The 19,402-nt window shown below is 62.1% G+C and overlaps 3 protein-coding genes across 10 annotated transcripts in view; 1 reads left to right on the top strand and 2 right to left on the bottom strand.

The window, feature by feature from the left end:
* CASKIN1 (CASK interacting protein 1) overlaps window positions 1–16,136 on the bottom strand; it is a 24,902-nt gene extending 8,766 nt beyond the window's left edge. For 2 of the 4 annotated variants that reach the window (XM_078074956.1, XM_078074957.1), the window contains exons 1-7: window positions 16,021–16,136; window positions 1,595–1,646; window positions 1,386–1,483; window positions 1,027–1,172; window positions 845–940; window positions 583–713; window positions 27–135 (exon numbers count right to left, since the gene is read on the bottom strand). In XM_078074956.1, coding sequence (XP_077931082.1) covers window positions 27–135; window positions 583–713; window positions 845–940; window positions 1,027–1,172; window positions 1,386–1,483; window positions 1,595–1,646; window positions 16,021–16,135 — 747 coding nt within the window. In that variant the 5' untranslated portion in view covers window position 16,136. Of the gene's footprint in view, window positions 1–26; window positions 136–582; window positions 714–844; window positions 941–1,026; window positions 1,173–1,385; window positions 1,484–1,594; window positions 1,647–6,852; window positions 7,028–16,020 lie in introns of those variants that run through there. The other 2 variants (XM_036083233.2, XM_078074958.1) reach the window with 2 other exon arrangements.
* Window positions 13,516–19,402, top strand: MLST8 (MTOR associated protein MLST8). Of its 5 annotated transcripts, none has more exons than XM_036083243.2 (9): window positions 13,516–13,629; window positions 14,158–14,325; window positions 14,492–14,540; window positions 14,624–14,786; window positions 15,164–15,239; window positions 15,322–15,474; window positions 16,337–16,461; window positions 16,563–16,726; window positions 16,871–19,402. In XM_036083243.2, the coding sequence occupies exons 2-9, from the start codon at window positions 14,197–14,199 to the stop codon at window positions 16,987–16,989; spliced, it is 978 nt and encodes a 325-aa protein (XP_035939136.1). In that variant the 5' UTR covers window positions 13,516–13,629; window positions 14,158–14,196; the 3' UTR covers window positions 16,990–19,402. The 5 variants fall into 5 exon arrangements, with proteins under 5 accessions (XP_035939136.1, XP_035939132.1, XP_035939135.1 ...); XM_036083239.2 differs by having other exon boundaries at window positions 14,489–14,540; XM_036083242.2 differs by having other exon boundaries at window positions 13,599–13,629; window positions 14,128–14,325; window positions 14,489–14,540.
* BRICD5 (BRICHOS domain containing 5) lies at window positions 17,368–18,937 on the bottom strand. The gene is made up of 6 exons (XM_036083170.2): window positions 18,887–18,937; window positions 18,596–18,742; window positions 18,232–18,387; window positions 18,057–18,158; window positions 17,650–17,803; window positions 17,368–17,551 (listed from the first exon to the last, which is right to left on the bottom strand). Exons 1-6 carry the CDS (start codon window positions 18,935–18,937, stop codon window positions 17,457–17,459), a joined length of 705 nt encoding a protein of 234 aa, XP_035939063.1. The 3' UTR covers window positions 17,368–17,456.

The raw sequence follows: 19,402 nt of genomic DNA, 5'->3' as shown, positions 1-19,402 counted from the left end.
CCCGCCCCCTCGGCCCCCTGACTCACATCCAGCAGTAGCCGCACCACTTCCGTCTTCCCACAGAGTGCGGCCTCGTGCAGGGCTGTGCCGGCCTTGGTCTGGCGGTTAATGTCAATGCCGGCTTGGAGAAGGAGTCTGGAAGGCGGACGGCGGGCCGGAGTAGGAGCCCCTTACAGCAGGAGCCTCCCACCCCATCCCCCTGCTGGGCCCCCATTCCCAGGCGCCCCCCACAATGTGGTGTCTGACAGTGACCGAGCATTTGCGGAAGAGCTAGCCCCCCCCCCCACAGACGGTAATAGCTGTCGGGGTCATCCTAGCGTAGCCGCTGCCGGGATACCCGCTTCACAGACGGGAGAACTGAGTCTCAGAGATGCTAAGTGTCTCCACAAGGCCGCCCAGCAAGAGGTGGGGCCCCCACAGAGCCCAGACCTAGGGCTGGACAAGTCCACTCCCCAGCCCCCACCCCTGCAGCGTACCCTCTCCGGGCGGGGGCGGCCACTGACCACATGCCACGGCTGATGATGCAGCCAGAGGAGGAAGCCCGCAGCCGGGTCCCCCTCCTCTCCCCCGCCACGGCCATACCTGATGATGTCAATGTGGCCATTCTTGGCTGCCAGGTGCAAGGGGCTGGTGCCATTGGGGTCGGTGGTATCCCCCGGCCGGGGCTCCAGCAAGGCCGCACACATGTTGCTACTCAGGAGCAACTGGACCACCTTGAGGGAGGGGTCAGAGAAGGGGAGCCGGAAGTGGGGTGGGAGGTCACAGGTGTGTCTCCCCACTGCCCCCCTCCTGGGGGGGCAGCCGGAGCAGACAGAGTCCCATTCAGCTCTCTGGGGAGACTTACCCCAACGCGGCCGAACTCACAGGCCAGGTCCAGGGGCGTCTTCCCCGAGTTGTCCACCATGCACGGGTTGGACTGGTGCTGCAGCAGCATCTCGGACTGTGGGGCCACGGGATGCGGTCAGCCCCCAGGGCGGCTGCTGGGCTGGCGCCGCCCCGGCGCCCCGCCCCTGGGGTGCTCCTTACCACATCATAGTGACCATGCTGGGCTGCCAGGTGCAGAGGGATGTGGCCCTCGTCGGATGGGATGTTCACCGCTGAGCCCGCCTTCAGCACCAGCTTCATGGGCTCCTTCCGGCCCTGCCAGGCCGCGTAGTGCAGCGGCCGCATGCCTGGGAGCGGGTGGGGGCGGGGTGGCCATTGGGAGCTAGCCCTTGACCCCGCACCCAATCCGGGCCTGCAGGATGCTGATCCCAGGAAAACCTGTCTCGACCCAGACCAAGACTCTGGGCTGGGGCCTCCATCATGGGACCGTTTAGGTCTCTAGGGACTCCACCCCAGACCTCGACCCCCGCCCTGGCTCTGAGGTTCCTGGCGGGCCTTGCCTTTGTTGTCCTTGATGTCCACAGCAGCCTGGGCCTCCAGCAGCAGGGTGATCAGTTCCGTGTTGCCATTCAGGGCCGCGTGGTGCAGGGCAGAGAAGCTGGGGCAGGCGACGGGTGTGAATGGGCAAGGAGCCGGGCAACCCGGCCTTCCACAGGAGCCCCCCCACCGCACCCCATGCCATCCTGGTGCTCCCCGTCTGAGAACTCACCCATCGGCGTCCTGAAAGTTGACATTGATCTTCTTGGTGGAGCCCAGGAGCTCTAGGGGGGTGGGAGAGAGACAGTGAGGCAGTCCAACCCCGGCAGGCTCGGAGCCAAAGCTGTCTTAAATCTTTCATCAAGAAACATGCCTTCATTCATTCAACTCTGTCCCCTGCACTCAGCTCCAGGTACCAGCTTTTGGACCCCGGTTTTCCACCGAACTAAGGTGTTGCAAGTTCACAGAGCCAAGGGCTCTGGGCCCGTCCCCATGTGGGGACGGAAGCCAGAGCTGCGCACCCACACAGGCACACACACATGTGCACATGCACCCCCTCCTCGGGGACGCTGGCAAAGCACCTGCCGATGGCGGGAGGGAGAGAGCCGGCACAATCTGTTTCTCAGAAGGACCCAGATGGGGCCGGGGGTGGCCTGGGAAGGCTGGAACACCCGGAAATTGGGGTATCTCTGGGGGAAGATCTGCATCTTCAGGGTGCAGCCTCCCCCCAGTCCCAGCCTTGGGCCTGTCCATGTGGATGAGTCCTGCCTGGAGAGGCAGGAAGGGGAGGCAGGCAAGTGGGCTGGTGCCCCTGAGTGACCACACAAGAAAGGCCACCACATCTCCGCAGGCCCATTTGGGTCCTGGGATCAGCCCACCCGAAGCCGAGGGGCCCAAGCCCTCTCTTTGGGGCCCCAGTTTCCTCCTGGGCCTCCCCGGTCCTGGCCTCCACCAGCTGACTGCTGGAGGAGGGGAGCCCACCAACGCCCTCCCTGTGGGCTCGGGGCCAGCCGGACTCAGGCCAAGCCCCTGCCTGTCTGGGCCATGGTTACATAACCCATTTGTGGGTCAGTCACTCCGTGACGGAAGGACTGGCAGGACAGAAGCCCCTTTGTCCAGGCCCAGGACAGGGGTGGGGGCGGGGGTCCCTGACAGCAGGAACCCAAGGGAGTCGAGTCACAGAGGGGCTGCTCCAGGACCCGCTTGGCGACCCACAGCATCCAGGGCTGCTCTGGACTCGGCTCTCAGCTGCTGGATGCAGGGTGTGAGGCCCCGATGGCCCACAAAGCTCACGAAGGCAGATGGACCCAAGTCCAAACTCTCACTGGGCTCTTACTAGCCCTATGGCCTTGGCCTTGAGCTCAAAGGGGGTTTAAGGGGGCCAGGCTCATAGGCCTTAGGGCTTGTCCACCCTTAAAGCAGGAAGGGTCTGGCACAGAGTCGGTCAATAAGCGGCAGTTACTAATATTAGCTCTGTGGGAATCCCACCCCCACCCTCTGCAGCAAGGGGCTCCTCCCGCACAGAGGGGAGTGGAGGCATTACACGGCCCCGCTCTTTCCCCTCTGCTCAGCACTTTGCTGGCCCTGACGTCCATCTAAGGTGGCAGCAACACCACCCTTCCCTCCGTGGTCCAGGCCAAAACCTCAGAGTCAGCCCCAAGTACCTTATAGCGCCTCCACCAGCAAATCCTATTGGTTCTACGTTCAAGACCATCTCAAAGCACACTCAGAATCCTACTACTTCCCACCACTGCCATGTCCCCACCCTGACCAGGCCAGCATCTCTCAAAGGATCGCTGCCATCACTTCCCTACTGGCATCCCCGCTTCCACCCTGCCCCTGGGTCTGTCCTGCATACCACTGAGGTCAGGGGGACCCTGTGAGAACATGAGTCAGATCCCACTGCCACCGCTCCTCTCCCGAAGACCCTCCAACAGCGCCCGTGTCACTGGGGCTGAGGGCCAGCACTGGACAATGGCCCACAAGACACAGCCCTCCTGCTTCACTTTCTCATCACCCCTGTTCCAGCCACACAAGTCTCCTTGATGATGCTCCCACACACCGGCCGCCCCTGCCACAGGGCCTTTGCACATGCTGTGTATATGTGAGGGGTGCAGTTCTTCCCCCGGTTATCTCCATGACTCCCTCCCTCACGTTCTTCAGGACTTTATCCATATGTCACCTGCTCAGAGGAGCCCCGCTGGGCTCCCCATCTAGAACAGCAACCCCATCCTGTCCTGTGTCTGTTGTATTTCTCTCTCTAGCTCCTATCACTACTATTTATCTTGGTTGTTGTCCATCTCCATCACTAAAGTACAAGCTCCAAAAGGATGAGGGTTTTTTAAATCTATTTTGCTCACTGCTCTATCCTTGGTGGCTGAAACAGAGCCGGGCACCTATGAGGTGCTGGGTAAGCTGGCGACCCCCCCCACTGCTGTCCTGTAGCGTCCCCTCCCCCACCCAGGGCCACGCTCAGGATGTTCTCCCCCCCGGAACACTCCGCCCAGCTCTGATGTTTCCTGCCCCTTCTTGTTAGTTCCAGGGGAGCCAGGTCTCCCCCGCCCCCAGCCTGGCCACACCTGCAGGCACTGTCATTTTAGAAGGGCTAGAGATCAAGACCCAGGACCTGGCACAGACACCAGTGGGGAGGGGGAGTCTCCACCCAGAAGACTACTCCCTATAGAAGGGGGGGGTCTTGTGAGGTCATCTCCCACCCCCCCACCCCCCGCTGCAGTTGCCCTCAGAGGAGAAAGTAGCTGGAAGGGGAAGAGGAGAGCCTGAGATCTTGGAGCACCCCCCGATTCGCAAGGGGGACCGAGGGCTCCCAGGGAGGTCGCACACTGGAAGCCCACCTGGTGCCAGGGAGGCAGCCCCTCACAGAGACAGGTACTCTGAATAAAGCTGGAGCAGGCATGGCCAGAGGGGCCTGGGCAGGGAGGGGGAAAGGGGGCATTGGTGCGACAAGTGGGGACCAAGATGAAGGCCCCAGAAACTCCTCCCAGGAGCCCCCTTTCTCTTTTCCCCAAGGGCACTCAGTCCTGCAGCTCCCACGTGGGTCATGGGCATAATAGACTTCATCATCACCCTACCCCATGTCATGGGCTCTCCCAGCTCCTGTCACTCAGTCCTCTAACTGCTTTCCTGGGACCATCCCTGCTCTTGGGTCAGCCCCAAACTCCAGGCGGCAGAGGCCCTGGGGAAGCCAGCCTTAGTCCCTCTCCCACCCTACCCTTGGGGCCTCCCTCCACCCCCTGCTCAGAGGCTCCTCCAACCACAGAAACCACTGGTCTGCCGGCCCCACAGAGCCACGTCTGTCCCCTGTAGGGATGTGGTCCTGGCCTCTGGTGGCAGCACAGGGCAGGGCACTCCCTCAGCCTCCCCAGGGCAGGCAGGGAGCTCTGGGCTAGACGCTGCAAGGGAAGTATTAGTGGGCCAAGGTGAGAGGACAGAGGCTTACTGGCCTGTAGTCTTCAGTGAATTTGGGGAAGGGGATGTGGGGCCAGAAGGAAGGGCAGATGTCCCCTGCTCAGCAGAAGGCCCTCCCCACCCTGGCAAGCTCCCTCCAGAGCAGTGTCTCCTTCCTCTCAAGGACAGGGGCCGAGGGTCCCGGTGCCTGAGCATGCATGCCAGGGGAGGCTCCCTTCGAGGCAGGATGGCACGGCTGACAGACCCCAGGGCAACACTCAGGGCTTGGGGTGGAGGGAAGGTGCCAGCAGGGGGTGGAAGTCATGGAAACAAGGGTTATGGGAAGACCTCCGGAGTCGGGGGGGGGGGCTGGGGCCTGAGAGAGCACCGCTGGATGCCCCCCACCCCATGGCCCAAACTCCAGCTGTACTTTGCTGAATCAAAATACATCTTACTCCAAAGCAGGCCAGTGTTGCCATGACAACCGAGCTAATTCATGGAGGGATTTCTCTGTCTGATTTATTATGCCCGCCCCTGTGAGTCAGAGAGCTCAGATACGGGGGCCTGGGCAGGTGTCTCTCCCAGAAAGCAGACCAGGCAGGCACAAATGCAAAGTTCCAGGTGGACACCCAGGTAGAGGGACAAGTCCCCGCACCTCCTCTGGATGGCCGAATCTGATGCCCCACTTCCCTGGAAGCCCATCCTGGGCTGCCTTCGGAAACAGTCATAGTTAGCACTTCCTGAGCACTTATGAAGTGCCCGGGCTTCCTGTGGGCTCTCCCGCTGTTCTTCCAACAATGCTATGAGCCAGGAACCGCCAATGTCCCCATCTTACAGATGAGGAGACTGAGGCCTGGAGAGCTGGAGTCCTCGGTACCCAAGGTCACCTGGCCACTAGGTGGAAACCTTTACCTAGCCTTCCACCTCTCAATCTGTCCTCTGCCTGGAAGCCCTCCGTTTCTGAGCCCTGAGGCCCTGAAGCCCGCCCCAACTGGCAGACCATCCCTGGGCCTTGGGTGTGGAAGGCAGAGCCAGCCTGTATATGTGATCCTGCAAGGCTCTCTAACTGCACGGAGCAGACGGGGCTGCAGCCGGAGGAGGTCTTCCTGCCCCCACCACCAGCCCCAAGGCCCGCTCAGTTCTCAGCAGGCTTCCTGGAGAAAGGGGAGGGGCCTCCCTGGGTTACCTCCAGTCTCTGAGGGTGGGGTGGGGAGTGGGGGACCCAGACCCCACGTGCCATCCTGCGGAGCCCTGCCCGCGCCCGCACAGGTGCCCCGACACACTGACACGGCCATACGTGCGCAGCCGCACACGCAGCTGGTCCACACACCCATCCATCCATCTCCAGTGGCCCCCGGGGAGGCTCTGGGCTGAGCTGGGATGAGTGCTGGGATCAGGACTCCAAGCTCCCAACCCTTCCCAGGGGCCCTCACAGCGCAAGCTCAGGATGGCTAGTGGTAGCCCCCTCCCCCCCTCTCCAGCCCCTTTCCCAGCAGGGAAGCCAGAGGGGACCAGGGTCCGTGGCAGGGTCTGCACCTGCCTGGAGCACAGCCTGCCCTGGGCTGGGCGACCTTGGGCCTCTGCTCTCCCATGAGTAAATGGCCCCCAGCCGGCCATGCCTGGGCAGCCACACCCCCAGCATGGTCCTGCCCCCCATTTCCTGCAAAGCGTGTTATTAAACATGGGGCGGGGAGGGGGTCTGACAGGAACCGGCAGCCCTGTGGTCGCCCCTCACTGCCCGGGCCCCCTCCCTCTCTCCACGGTGGGGAAGGGGGGGGCGGCATCCGCCTCGCCCTTTGACGGTCCAGTAGAGCCCTCCAGCTGTCAGCCCGTAGCCTGGGAAGGGAGGGGGACGCCCGCGGCCAGGTGCCGGCTCGGGGGCTTGGGGGACGGCCGGGCGCTCGGTGCCGCCCCTCCTCCGGCACTGGGGCGGGGGTGCGGACAGAGGGTCTGGGCGCTGCTGGCCCCGCCCCGCCCCCGGGGACCCGACAGCATCCCCCCCCCACCCTCGCCGCCGCGCGCCGGGAGGGGTGGGGGGGCCGGCGCCCGCGGTGGCCCCCGCCCGCCCGCGCCCCCCGCACTCACTGGCCTTCCCGGGCCGCGGCCTCTGCAGCAGCCTCTGCGCGGTCCCCACGTCCTCCGCCTTCACCGCCTGCACCAGCTCTTGCTCCTTCCCCATGGCGCGGCCCGGCCGCAGCGACGCGGCTGCGCTCCGTGCGCTCGGCGCGGCTCAGAGGCGGCGGCGGCGGCCCCGCGGCCCCGGCCGCATCCTCTTGCCTCCCCCGCCGCCTCCTCCGCCACCCGCGCCCCGCGCCGTCCTCGGGCTCGGGCTCGGGTTCGGGCTCGGGCTCGGGTTCGGGCTCGGGCTCGGGCTCGGGTTCGGGCTCGGGCTCGGGCTCCCGGCGCCGAGGGGCGGGGAGCGCGTCACGGGCGGGGGGCGGCCCAGGGCGGGGGCGCGGCACCTGGCACCGCCTCCCGGACGCCTGGGTCCCCCTCCTGCGGCCGCTGACCTCCGTCCGCCCGCGCCGGCCGCGCGCCCGGCTCCTTGGCTCCGCCCCTACATCGGGCCCGGTGCTCCCGAGACGCCCCCTCCCCACGTGCGGGCCGCGCCGGCCCGGCCGGCCTCTGCGGAGAGTCGGCGGCCCGGGGCGACCGCCAGGGGCTGGGGACGGCAGCCGCCGGGGTGGGGGCTGGACACTGAGCCCCGGCACGGCGGCGGCGCGAGGCTGAGCCTGAGAGAGGCTTCCAGAGGCTGCGGGACCCAAGGGGGGGAGGGACTCGGAGGCAGTGGGCGGGCGGGGACCCGGGCGCCGAGAGACCCGGGCACCCGCGGCGGCACGGGAGCGGGCCTGCCAGAGGCTGTCAGACACTTCTGGCCCGTGGTTCCCGTGGGAGGTGTCGAGGGATTGTGAAGAGGAATCTCCCAATAATGAATTCGGTGTCAGGGAACCCGCACCCCCACCCCCAACTGCTGCTTCTTCCCCTGCAGCCTCTAGCTCTCTCCATAAACAATGCAGGGCAACAGCTCCCTGCCCCCCAGCCTCAACCTGAACCCTACCCCCAGTGCCAGCCCCCCAGCACCCACTGGGGTGCAGCCCCACAAGCCTACCACCTATAGGGGTTCAACCCCCCATCCCCAGCACCCATGGGGTCACAGTCTTGCCCTGATCCCCCACCAAGTCTGTTAACCCTCTAGCCTCCAGTCGCAGACCCTGGGGGTCCTGGGGCAGGACAGTCCTGCTCCACAGACTCTGACCAGTCCCCACTCCCTCATGCTCCCCTGCCCGCACCACACGCAGGTACAGGCGCGTACACACACACATACACGTGCACAGAGGTCTCACCCCTCTGACCTCCTGGGCCTCGGGCCTTCACCCTTGTCGTGGCTGCAGTATTCCACAGACAGATGGGTTGGGGTCTGAGTCCTGGCTCAGGCTCACTTTCCTCATTTGCAGGGAGGGGCAGATCATCACCTCACCAGGGCAAGGCTGTCAAGAGCTTTTGGAGGGGTCTACACATATGATGGCCTGACACCCCTCTTCCTACAGCCAGACCATCAAGCAGGTCCAAGAGGAAGGCGGCCGGGTTGGGGGGGGGGAAGCAGCAGGCACTAGGATCCCCTGATCCACGCAGCTAATCAGTCCCCACTATAGGGTCTTCCTTGGAGTTTAGGTAGCAAGCTTAGGTCTCCCAGCACATGCTGGGCTCCTAGGGGGTGGTGTGGGGTCCCTAAACACAAAGGTCCTTCCCTCCCATCCTTTATCGTGACCACTTCCTGGGCATCTGCTGGTTCAGGCACCATGCTGGTCACTTCATAGATTTACTGTGCCCATTTTACAGATGAAGAAACTGAGGCTCAGAGAAGCCAAGTGACCGGCCTAAGGTCCTAGAATCTCAAAGTCATGAGTCTGAGCTTTGAACCCACACTCGCCTCAGCATTTGTCCCAGTTCTGCCTCTTACTGGGTTTGTTCTTCTGGTCACTTTGTCTTTCTGAGCCTTGGTTTCCCTTCTGTAAAATGGGGGTGAGAATGAGAGGTTTCCGTAAGTTGTTCGAGGATTACTTGTGATGGTATCCATAAAGCACCTTCCTGTAGAGCTTAGTAAGTGCTCAGCAAGTGGCTCTGTGGGTATGGTGATATTCTTGGCTCTCTGTACCTGGAGGGGCTATATTTTACTCATCTTAGTATCTGCAGAGCCTAGCAGTGTGCCTGGCACACGAGAAGCATTACAAAGGATACAAACGAAAAGATAGTTATTGTCCTGACCATTATTTTTATGTTTTTGCTGACTAAGGGAAACTACTCTGGCCTGAGCCTAACATTTGCAGGGCCTGGGGCAAGGGTACAAAACAGAGGCCCACACACCAAATGTCGAGATATTTAAATGTCATAAACCATGCTAATAACTGATTAAGTAAAATATGTCCTATCCTCCTACCTGCACAAAAATACCTTCATCGTGTCCTGAAAGGCCAAGTTCCAAATTAGAATTCTCTAATTCCTCTGGGTAATGAACTGGCCCCGCCTGCAGCCGCCCCACTTCCAGCTCTGTCTATACCCCACAAACAGGTACCCCATAGTCACTCCCCAGACCTACAAGGGGGTACCTTCTGTGGAGTCCATCTTCAGGAACACGGACCTGGGAAGAAAGCTGTACACATTCTGCTGGATTCACTCTGTTAGATGAAGGTAATGGCCTAGGAATACTCAAGAGGTCCTAGATCTGCTACCAGCCAGCCCAGCAGCTTTGGACAAGCCCTGACACTCAGCTGCCTCATCTGTAAAATGGGCCAGCAGCTCTGCCTGCAGCCCAGGGATGATGGGAGGGTCCACGTGAAAACAGAGATGTGCGTTTGCCTGCGGTCCCCCCAGCCTGAGGAGGGGGGCTGGCATGGCAGGCCAGCCGCTCGGGCTGGGGGATGAAGATGCAGAGGCGTGGGACTTGGGCAGCCCTCCAGGAAGCCAGGCCTCTGAGGATCCCGGGAGGAGGGGCTGCTGAGCCAGCAGAGCTGCTGAGCTTGGCTGGAGTAGGGCTGGCGGCTGCTTCACTGCAGCCCAGGCTGGCCCCCTTCCCAGCTGCATGGCCATCTCCGCTGGGGGCCTGCGCAGCCCCTGCTCCTGCCCAGCAGCTGGGGCTGCCCCTGGTGCCCCTCCCAGCCCCCCAGAGCCCTGATGCCCAGCCCCTTACGTATGAAATGGGGATGACGGAATGCACCCCCCCACGGGCTGCAGGGGGCACACAGCATTCAGCTGCCAAGGTTACCATCATTCTCACGCATGCCACCTCGGTAAAGCGCTCAGCTGGTGCTTGGTCCCTAAAAGGGGATTGACAACCGTGCGTCCTGGCCCCTCTTCCTGCCCAGCAGAGATAGATGCTGGGGCAGCTCAGGCTGGGTGGGGAGCCCCACCCCGTCCGTCCGTTAGCACTAGGCATAGGACACATGCGGTCCCCAGGCTCTATCCAGAGCCCCACAGGAAAGGCCAACAGCCCAGGGCCTGGCCTCTGGGACAAAGGTGGGACCCACAGACACGTGGCATCCTCCAGCCTTCCCTTAGCCCCACCGCTCTCTCCTGCCCTCAGGCTCCTTGGTGGCTTCACACTGCTCTGGATGTCCTTCAGGTGCTGGGGTGCACAGAGCTCTTAGTCTCCCAGCATTGCGACCCCACATATTCATCTGGCCCTCCCAGAGTTGCCTCTGAGCCCGGCAGAGCTCCAGCACTCAGAGAGGAGGATGAGAAGGACATGCAAGGTGTCGGGGATGCCCAGAAGGGGCAAGGTCAGCGGGGAGCTGGATTCACTCTGTTAGCTGAAGGCAATGGCCTAGGAGGGCTCAAGAGGTCCTAGAGCCGGCACGATAGGTTCTGCTTTGTTCCAGCTGTGTGCCCTGGAACGTATGACTCGACACCTCTGAGCCTCAGTTTCCTTGTCTCCAAAATGAGGGTGGTTTCTCCTTCGCAGAGCCAGTATGAAGACCTGATGCATAATGCAGGAAAACGTTCAGCACGGTCTGGCGGTTCCTCAAGAAGTTAGACAGTTACCATGTGACCCAGCAATTCCACTCCTAGTATACAGAGACATGAGAACATGTACTCCGAAAGACACTTGTGTGGGAACCTTCACAGCAGTATAATTCCTAATAGCCAAAAAGTGAAAACAAGTCAAGCATCCATCAGCAGGTGAGTGGGTAAACAAAATGTGGTCCAGCCACACACTGGAATATTATTCAGCTATAAAAAGGAATGAAGCTCTGACACCTGCTACCACCTGGATGAACCTCGAAAACACGATGCTCAGTGAGAGAAGCCAGGGACAAAGGCCATGTACTGTCGGATTCCATTTATATGCAATATCCAGAACAGCAAATCCATAGAGACAGAAAGTAGATTGGTGTTTGCCAGGGGCTGGGAGGTTGAGGGGGGAGAGGTAATGGGGAGAGACTGCACAGAGGTTTTCCTTTGGGGTGACGAACATGTTCTGGAACTAGACAGAGGTAGTGATTGTCTGGAACTGTGAATGTATTAAGTGCCACTGACTTGTTCACTTAAAAAATGGTGCATTTCAGGGGCTCCTGGCTGGCTCAGTTGGAAGAGCATGTGACTCTTGATCTCAGGGTCATGAGTTCAAGCCCCACATTGGGTGCACAGAGCACTTAAAAAAATAAACACCTTAAAAAATGGTTGATTTCATGGGCGCCTGGGTGGCTCAGTTGTTAAGCAACTGCCTTCGGCTCAGGTCATGGTCCCAGAGTCCTGGGATCGAGTCCCATATCGGGCTCTCTGCTCTGCGGGAAGCCTGCTTCTCCCTCTCCCACTCCCCCTTGCTTGTGTTCCCTCTCTCGCTGTGTCTCTCTCTGTCAAATAAATAAATAAAATCTAAAAAAAAAAAAAAAGGTTGATTTCTTAGTGTGTGGATTTTACCTCAATTAAAACAAAAACAGCAGCATAATGCTTCCCACAGAATAAGCCCTCAAAATGCTCCAAAGGTGCTGACCACCCTGAGTTCGGCATGTAAAGAGGTGTTGGGGAACGCATCCTCGGTGGGGCAAGGGCAACGGCTCAGAAGGGAGTGTGTGGCATCGGTGGAATCCCAAGGCTGTTGCCCACTCTGGCAGGATGGAGCCCGTGGAGAGATGAGAACGCTGCAAGGTCAGCGGGGGGCCAGGGGCCTGGCCGGGGAGGGGGACCCGTGAGGGCTTCTAGGTTTTTAAAAGACCACTCTGGGGGCGCCTGGGTGGCTCAGTCGTTATGCATCTGCCTTCGGCTCAGGTCATGATCCCAGGGTCCTGGGATCGAGCCCCGCATCGGGCTCCCTGCTTGGCGGGAAGCCTGATTCTCCCTCTCCCACTCCCCCATGCTTGTGTTCCCACTCTCGCTGTGTCTCTCCCTTAAATAAATAAAATCTTAAAAAAAAAAAAAATAAAAGACCACTCTGCAATGTGAAGGGCAGCCTGGATGGGGGCAAGAGTGGGGCTAGGGAGGCAGGGTAGGAGGTCGCTCTGGCAGAGGGGGTGATGGATGCCTCTGGCACACAGAAGGGGAAGCTGTTTGGGGGAGGTCCATAACGGACTGTTTCGGCCACGGGACGTGGAGCTGTGTGTGGGGAGTTCAAGGGACAAGTCTACCAGGGAGGCGGATCTGAGCTGGAGACAGGGTGCAAGGCCCCCGAACAGGGGTGGCACTGGAAGTCCCGGAGCACAGACGAGCCCCTCAGGGTGAGTGGCGTGCAGAGACCAGAACTGTGTAGGGGACCAGCCTCTAGGCGAAGGCAGAGAAAGACTGGCAGGAAGCTGAGGGGCAAGGGGAGCTTCCAGGAGCAGCGCTGTCAAGCACTGTGCAGATGTGTCAAGACGCAGAAGGACAAGTATGCATCGGGTTTGTCAGTGTGAGACCGTCAGTGACCTTGTGATATTTTCACTGGAGTGCTGGGGGCACAAGATGACAGTGGGCTGAGGGGTGAGTGAGAAATGAGGACGCAGGAGTCAGAAAGGTGTTGAGAACCGTGCAGAGGGCCTGCTGGAGGGGGAGGTTGGGGCTGAGGGGAAGGAAAGAGGGAGGTGCGGAAGGTTCCTGGGACCCAGGGCCTGGGGGCATCCTGGGGGTTTGTGGCCTTGGTCAAGGAGCCAGAGGAAGGAAGGGAGGTGTGTAGCTACGTTTGTAAGCATGGCGGGAAGAAGAAACCACGGGGGAGCTGAGGCCACAGTGCCTGGAATGTGGGAGCGCTGAATGGTACCGGAGGCATGAGGGACCCCAGTTTTGGAGGGGTCACTGAGGCTGAGTGGGCGGACAAACGGGGCAGGCCAGGGCTGAAGAGGACTGAAAGGACCCAGGCTAGGATTGCCATGTCTAGCAAATAGAACTACAGAACGCCCAGTTACATGTGAATTCCCCATACGCAACGAGTGACTTTTTAGGATAAGTATATCTCATGGGATATACTTATACAAAAAAAAAAATTTTTTTTTTTTTTTTTTTTTTTTTTAATTATCGTTGCTTACCTGAAATTCAAATGTTAAGTGGGCGAGCGTCCTCCAACTTACGTGGGCATCCTAGCCAGGGGTGGGGGGTAGGAGACGGAGGAGAGGGACTGGGGCGGCCCGGCCTCGGGACCAAGCCTGGAAAATGGGTAGCCGTCTGAAGGGTGCGGGGCCCGAGTGGGGAGAAGGCTGCGGCCAGGCATCACGGAGGCCTCTACTGGCTCCTCCCGCCCCAGAACATTGGTCTCGCCCCACCATCACCGCGTAAGTCGCGTGGTGTCGCCTTAAGGACCCATCGATAACTCTACGCTCGGCCGCGGCCTCTATCGATTCGCTCTGGCTCCGCTCGCCGTCCTGGGCCGCGGCGGAGCGCAGAGCTGCATGTAAGGTACGGTGGCCGCGGGGCGAGGGCCAGAAAGCGGCCGCTGGGTGGCCGGGAGAGCGCGCCTGGGGGAAGCTGGCCCAGTGGGACAGAGTCAGGGCTGTCGGCGGAGCACCGGGGAGCCGGAGGGTCCGGCCAGAGAGCGCCCCCTCCCATCAGGCTTAGCCGCCGGCCTGGTACGCATGCGCAGCCGCTGCAGTCGGCTCTCCTCTCCGGCCGTTCCACCGCCCTGCGCATGCGCGGCCCGCCCCTGCGGCAGAGAGGCGCCCCGGGCGTGACTGCCCCCTGCCGGCTGCGGGTGGGGGGCATCCCGGCCCGGTCCGTGGGGCGGGGAACGGAGCACGCGCCTTGGAGCTCGGAGCTGTCCTCAGGTTGTCATGCGTCCCCTGAACCTCTAAGCCTCAGTTTCCACCTCTCTAAAATGGGGATGATAATGCCTATCTCTCAGCACCGAGTGGGCCTAGAGGGTATTTCGTAAATACTGCACACTCCTCTCTTGTGCAGATGCTCTGATCTTTGACCACTGCCTTTCAGAAGTCGCGTCCTGTGCAGGCCCGAGCCTTCTTCCACACCATGAACACGTCCCCCGGCACGGTGGGCAGTGACCCGGTGATCTTGGCCACTGCAGGCTATGACCACACAGTGCGGTTCTGGCAGGCGCACAGTGGGATCTGCACCCGCACGGTGCAGCATCAGGACTCTGTATCCTCCGGTGGGGAGGTGGGGAGGGCGGTACTGGGAAGGATGCCGGGTGGGTAACAGCCTGGGCAAAGGAAGGGATTCCTGGGCTGGAAAGGATGCAGCAGCCGAGCCAGATGGTGGGGGCCTCGAGTGCTCTGTTCATCCTCCTCCTTAACAGACCTAGCAGGTGAACGCACTGGAGATCACGCCTGACCGCAGCATGATCGCTGCTGCAGGTACCTGTACCCTCAACCTGACCCCTGATCTCTGGTGGGCCCGCCTGGGCACAGCCACCCTTCAGTTTAGCCTGTGCCCCTAGGTTACCAGCACATTCGTATGTATGATCTCAGCTCCAACAACCCCAACCCCATCATCAGCTACGACGGGGTCAACAAGAACATCGCGTCCGTGGGCTTCCATGAGGACGGCCGCTGGATGTACACGGGTGGGGAGGACTGCACGGCCCGGATCTGGGACCTCAGGTGTGGGGCACCGGGCAGGAGGGGCCTGTGGCCGGGTATGTGGGGGTGGGGGGCCAGGCCGGGACTGTCTCAGGCCAGGGCCCTCCAAGCAGAGGCTGAGACGGGGTTTTCTGTGCGGGTGATTTATTGAGGGCGGTGACGAAAGCAGGATAGGGCAGGGGTGAAGCCACACACGGAGGAGCCCGGCCTCAGCCTGATACCACAGGGAGCTATGGAGAGTGAATGGCATCAGAGTGAGTCCCACCCGGGGCGAGGGGCTGCCCCCGGGGGGGGCCGAGTCTCCCTCGTGTCTGCTGTAAGGCCGCTGCTATCAGCAGGGGAAAGAGCATGTGGGGGCGCCAGCAGCGTCCAGTAGAGCGTATGTGCCCACCCCAAAGGTCCCGGAACCTGCAGTGCCAGCGCATCTTCCAGGTGAACGCACCCATTAACTGTGTGTGCCTGCACCCCAACCAGGTGAGGGGCATTCACAGGGCCGGGCACCGTGGGGCTTTGGAGGGCAGGGGACCCGCCCTCTCTCACCTCCCCTGCACCCCAGGCGGAGCTCATTGTGGGTGACCAGAGTGGCGCCATCCACATCTGGGACTTGAAAACTGACCACAACGAGCAGCTGATACCTGAGCCTGAGGTCTCCATCACGTCGGCCCACATTGACCCCGATGCCAGCTACATGGCGGCCGTCAACAGCACCGTGAGTCTGGGGTGTGAGCGCACCGGGAGAGGCCAGCTCAGCACCCGGTCCCTGATCTTCCTGATTCCCTGCACGTGGCTTTTCCCCAGATGCTCCTCAGACTCCCCCCCTCCCCTCCCCCCCGGGCCTGCTTCCTCATCCTGGGCTCCAGCTCCACCCCAGCCAGCAAAGCCAGAAAGCGGGGTGTTGCTCCTGACGCCCCCTCTCACTACTGCCATAGCTCAGCCAGCGAGCATCACTCCCACCTCCAGAACTTCTCAAGTGTCGACTTCCTTCTTCTCCTTGGCTCCTCCAGGCCCAAGTTTGCCTCCTCTCCCCACACAGCGGCTGTAGTCTCCCCGTGGCTGCCCCCCCCCTCACTGACACCCTCCGCCCCCACACCACCCTCCCTCAGCCGCCAGCACAGCCTTCCACGGCGCCAGCCCGACCCCACCATTCCCTGCACAAACGCCATGGTGCCCTGGCTCCTCGCCGTGGCCTCAGGACACTGCGGGGTGGCCCCGCTCTCCCGCCCAGCCTCATTTTCTCCCCATCAACATCCCTTACCTCTCAACGAATCGCTGGTCCCGTGGCGTCCCCACACTGCCCTCCGCCGGTCCCGCTGACGTGCCCTGCCCCCATCTTGTTCCGCATGCTCCCACTGACCGGCAGCGTTCTGCATGAAAGCCTCCTGCTCTCAGCCTGCCCGGTGCTCCCCGCAGCCCGGACCCGCTGTGCCTGTCACACGTCCCCGGCCCCCAGATCCCGGTGTGCAGCCCCGTGTGGGATGGCCACCCCTCTATCCGGGTCTGGCCACCAGGGCCTTCTTCTCCGCATGTCAGACCGAAGGCTCAGGTGTCCCATGACTCCCCTCCAATCGCAGGGAAATTGCTACGTCTGGAACCTGACGGGGGGCATTGGTGACGAGGTGACACAGCTTATCCCCAAGACCAAGATCCCAGCGCACACCCGCTATGCCTTGCAGTGCCGCTTCAGCCCCGACTCTACGTGCGTATGGGGTCGGGGGGCCGGAGCCCTCGTGCGGCAAAGGGGTGCCGTGTGGGCGTGGCTGCTGACGACACCCCCACCACACTCACGCCCACCCCTAGGCTTCTCGCCACCTGCTCGGCCGACCAGACGTGCAAGATTTGGAGGACATCCAACTTCTCCCTGATGACAGAGCTCAGCATCAAGAGCAGCAACCCAGGAGAGTCCTCCCGCGGCTGGATGTGGGGCTGTGCCTTCTCGGGAGACTCGCAGTACATCGTCACCGGTGAGCACCCCCCCCCCCACCGCCCCGCGCTGCCAACCCGGTCCCTGCCGCAGCCGCCTGCACTCCTGCTGCCTGGGAACCAGGCTCTGGTGGGGCCCGGCATGGGGCTGCACTCTGAGCTGCTGCCTCCACCCCTCCCTGCAGCTTCCTCTGACAACCTGGCCCGGCTCTGGTGTGTGGAGACGGGAGAGATCAAGAGAGAGTATGGCGGCCACCAGAAAGCTGTTGTCTGCTTGGCCTTCAACGACAGTGTGCTGGGCTAGCCCGTGCCCCCCTGGGATTTCAGGTGGCTCTCCAGGGAGCACCTGTGGACTCATTCTGCCCAGCTGCCCAGGTCAGAGTGAACCTCCACGGGCTAGCCTCTACCAGCCTGGCCAGCTGGACCTGCCTGGTCTACCCTGGCCCCCTCAGCCGGCTTAGACTGGCCAGGCCAGTATGCCCTGGGATTCTCTCAGCTCCCATTTGCTTATGTGGATGTGACAAGGCTCAGAAGCCTACTTGAGCTAACCTTCACTTGTTCCGGAAATTCCAGATCCACAGGGCCTGGAGGTTCCAGGCTGGTGCCCAACCCCAAGCCAGTGCTCCCCCCACCCCCGACTCTACCCATTTTGTGTCCCGAGGCCACAGAGAACACCGTTACGGCCAGGTGGAGGGTTTATTAGCTCCTGCCGGCAGCCACCCTCTGTGACTGGTGACGGGGCTGGCCTGGGGCACTGGCCAGGCTTTGAACTTAGTCTGGGAGGTAATAAAAGCAGACCGACACGCAGATGTTGCTGGGGAAGCAGATGTCGATGCATAGGTAGATCAGCCGCTGCCTCCGGGGCCCTGGGGGAAGGGGCCTCCGTGAACCCCAGAGGGCTCCTCCCCCTTCTCCCCAGACTGTTCTGCAGGAGCCCAGGCCTCATGACACCGCCCCGACTTACCCTGTGCTCGACGGGCCCAGTAAATGGGTGTCTTCATGCAGAGGTGCCGCACGGAATCCCCCACCTGGGCAGGGTCCACCTCACGGCCCCCCAGCACTGCCAGCAGCTGCTGGGCAGAGTGGGTGTCCTGGCTGGGGCCGGGGGGCCCTTGGCCCTGCACAGAAGGCTCTGGTGGGCCATGGCGCAGGGGCACTGGCATTGCCCGGGTTGGGGCAGGGCCTGTGCATCCCTGGACATGCTGGCCCGCTGCCAGCACCACCCTCTGCTCTTGTCAGCAGCCTCGGTCAAGGGAAGACAGGCCTTCTGTTCCTTGAAACCAGAGCTGCAGCTGCCCCAGGCCTGGGCCGTACACAGGACCCTTTGTCTGTCCCCTGGCCCGGGGAGCCTGGCCGCATGGGGCTGCTTACCCTGGACATGTTCACCAGCAGCTGCAGGGTCTCGTGATCTTGGGGCTCCATCAGGCGGAGGAAGCAGGCTGGGTGTTCCGAGGGCCGGTAACAGACGCAGCCCTGGGGAGGCAGGCGGGTGAGGCAGGGCCACCCCAACATCCACGGGTGCTGGCCACACCCCCAGCCCACTCACACTCTGCCCATCGAACAGCACTGCCCAGCTGCGGTTGCTCTGAGCCGAGGTCACCCAGATGGTTGCCACATTCCGGGCCGCATCCACCTGGGCAGTTTGGTTGGATCGGGGTGCCCCGGGGCTTGGGAGGGTCAGACGGAGCATCTGCAGCAGAGGCTGAGATCGGGGAGCTAGAGCTCAGCTGGGCAGGCTGGGGCAGCCCCCGACACCCCCCCCCGTTCTACTGCGAGGTTTCCGACCCCCCCACCCCTCTGGTCCTCCTGCCACTGCTCTGAGCCCTGGCTTCACTGGAGGGCTGGGAGGTGCTGGCCTTTCCTTCCCCTTCCCACTATCTGTGGCCCTGGCCAGGTCCCCAGGAGCTCACCTTGGGGGGACTGTGAGCGAAGCCAAGAAGCCCGCCAGCCACGGCCCCAGCAGCGGCCAGTGCCAGCAGCAGCAGCAGGCCAGGGGCTCTGCAGCCCCCAGGGCCGGGCTTGGCCTTCACCTGGGGGCACACTGCAGTCTGTGGGGCCTAAAGCAGAGAACGGAGAGCAGGCTGGCTCAGGAAGGCAGGGGCTGAAGTGTGCGAGGTGGGCCCTGCACTCCCGTCCCCTGCGCAGGGCATGCCCTGGGTGTCTGTCCTAGGAGGGGGCGCTGGGTGGTTGGAGGCACTCACCTGGACAGGCCCAGGCCTGGGGCTGTCCTCACAGCAGTGCCTCTGCTCCATGCTGCAGCCCTGATGACAATGTGCAGATTGTCTGCGCCCCTTGGAGTCAGCTAGGGAAACCTTAGTACACCTGTGATGAGCCAAACAACCATCCCGGCCCCCTCCTCTCCTGACCCCACTGCTTCCCACCAGCCCAGCCACCTGATATCAGGGCCGGAGCCAGGACAGCCCCCCCCGCTTGGGGTGGGGGGTGCCTGTCACAGTGCCTGGCTCTCCCGACACCTAGCCTGTGCAGACCGGGGAGTGGGGGGGCCCGAAAGGGTGAAGAGCATGGCTGTCAAGGAAATCAAGTCCCACGGATTGGCATGGAAGGCAGCCCAGGCCCGGGCAGGACGACTTCAGAGTCTGTTTGGGGACAGACTTCATTTTCCTCAAGAGGCTTGTTACAGTATCAAGCTATTTCTGGAGTCCCAGAGCTCAGCGCCTGGCAGCCCATCAATAAACGCGTTTCCTGAATGACTGGTA

Source organism: Halichoerus grypus, chromosome 6, assembly GCF_964656455.1.
Source record: "Halichoerus grypus chromosome 6, mHalGry1.hap1.1, whole genome shotgun sequence".
NCBI classification, from domain to species: domain Eukaryota; kingdom Metazoa; phylum Chordata; class Mammalia; order Carnivora; family Phocidae; genus Halichoerus; species Halichoerus grypus.
Note: the sequence above shows the minus strand (reverse complement) of the source record. Positions and strands in the feature narration are given on the sequence as shown.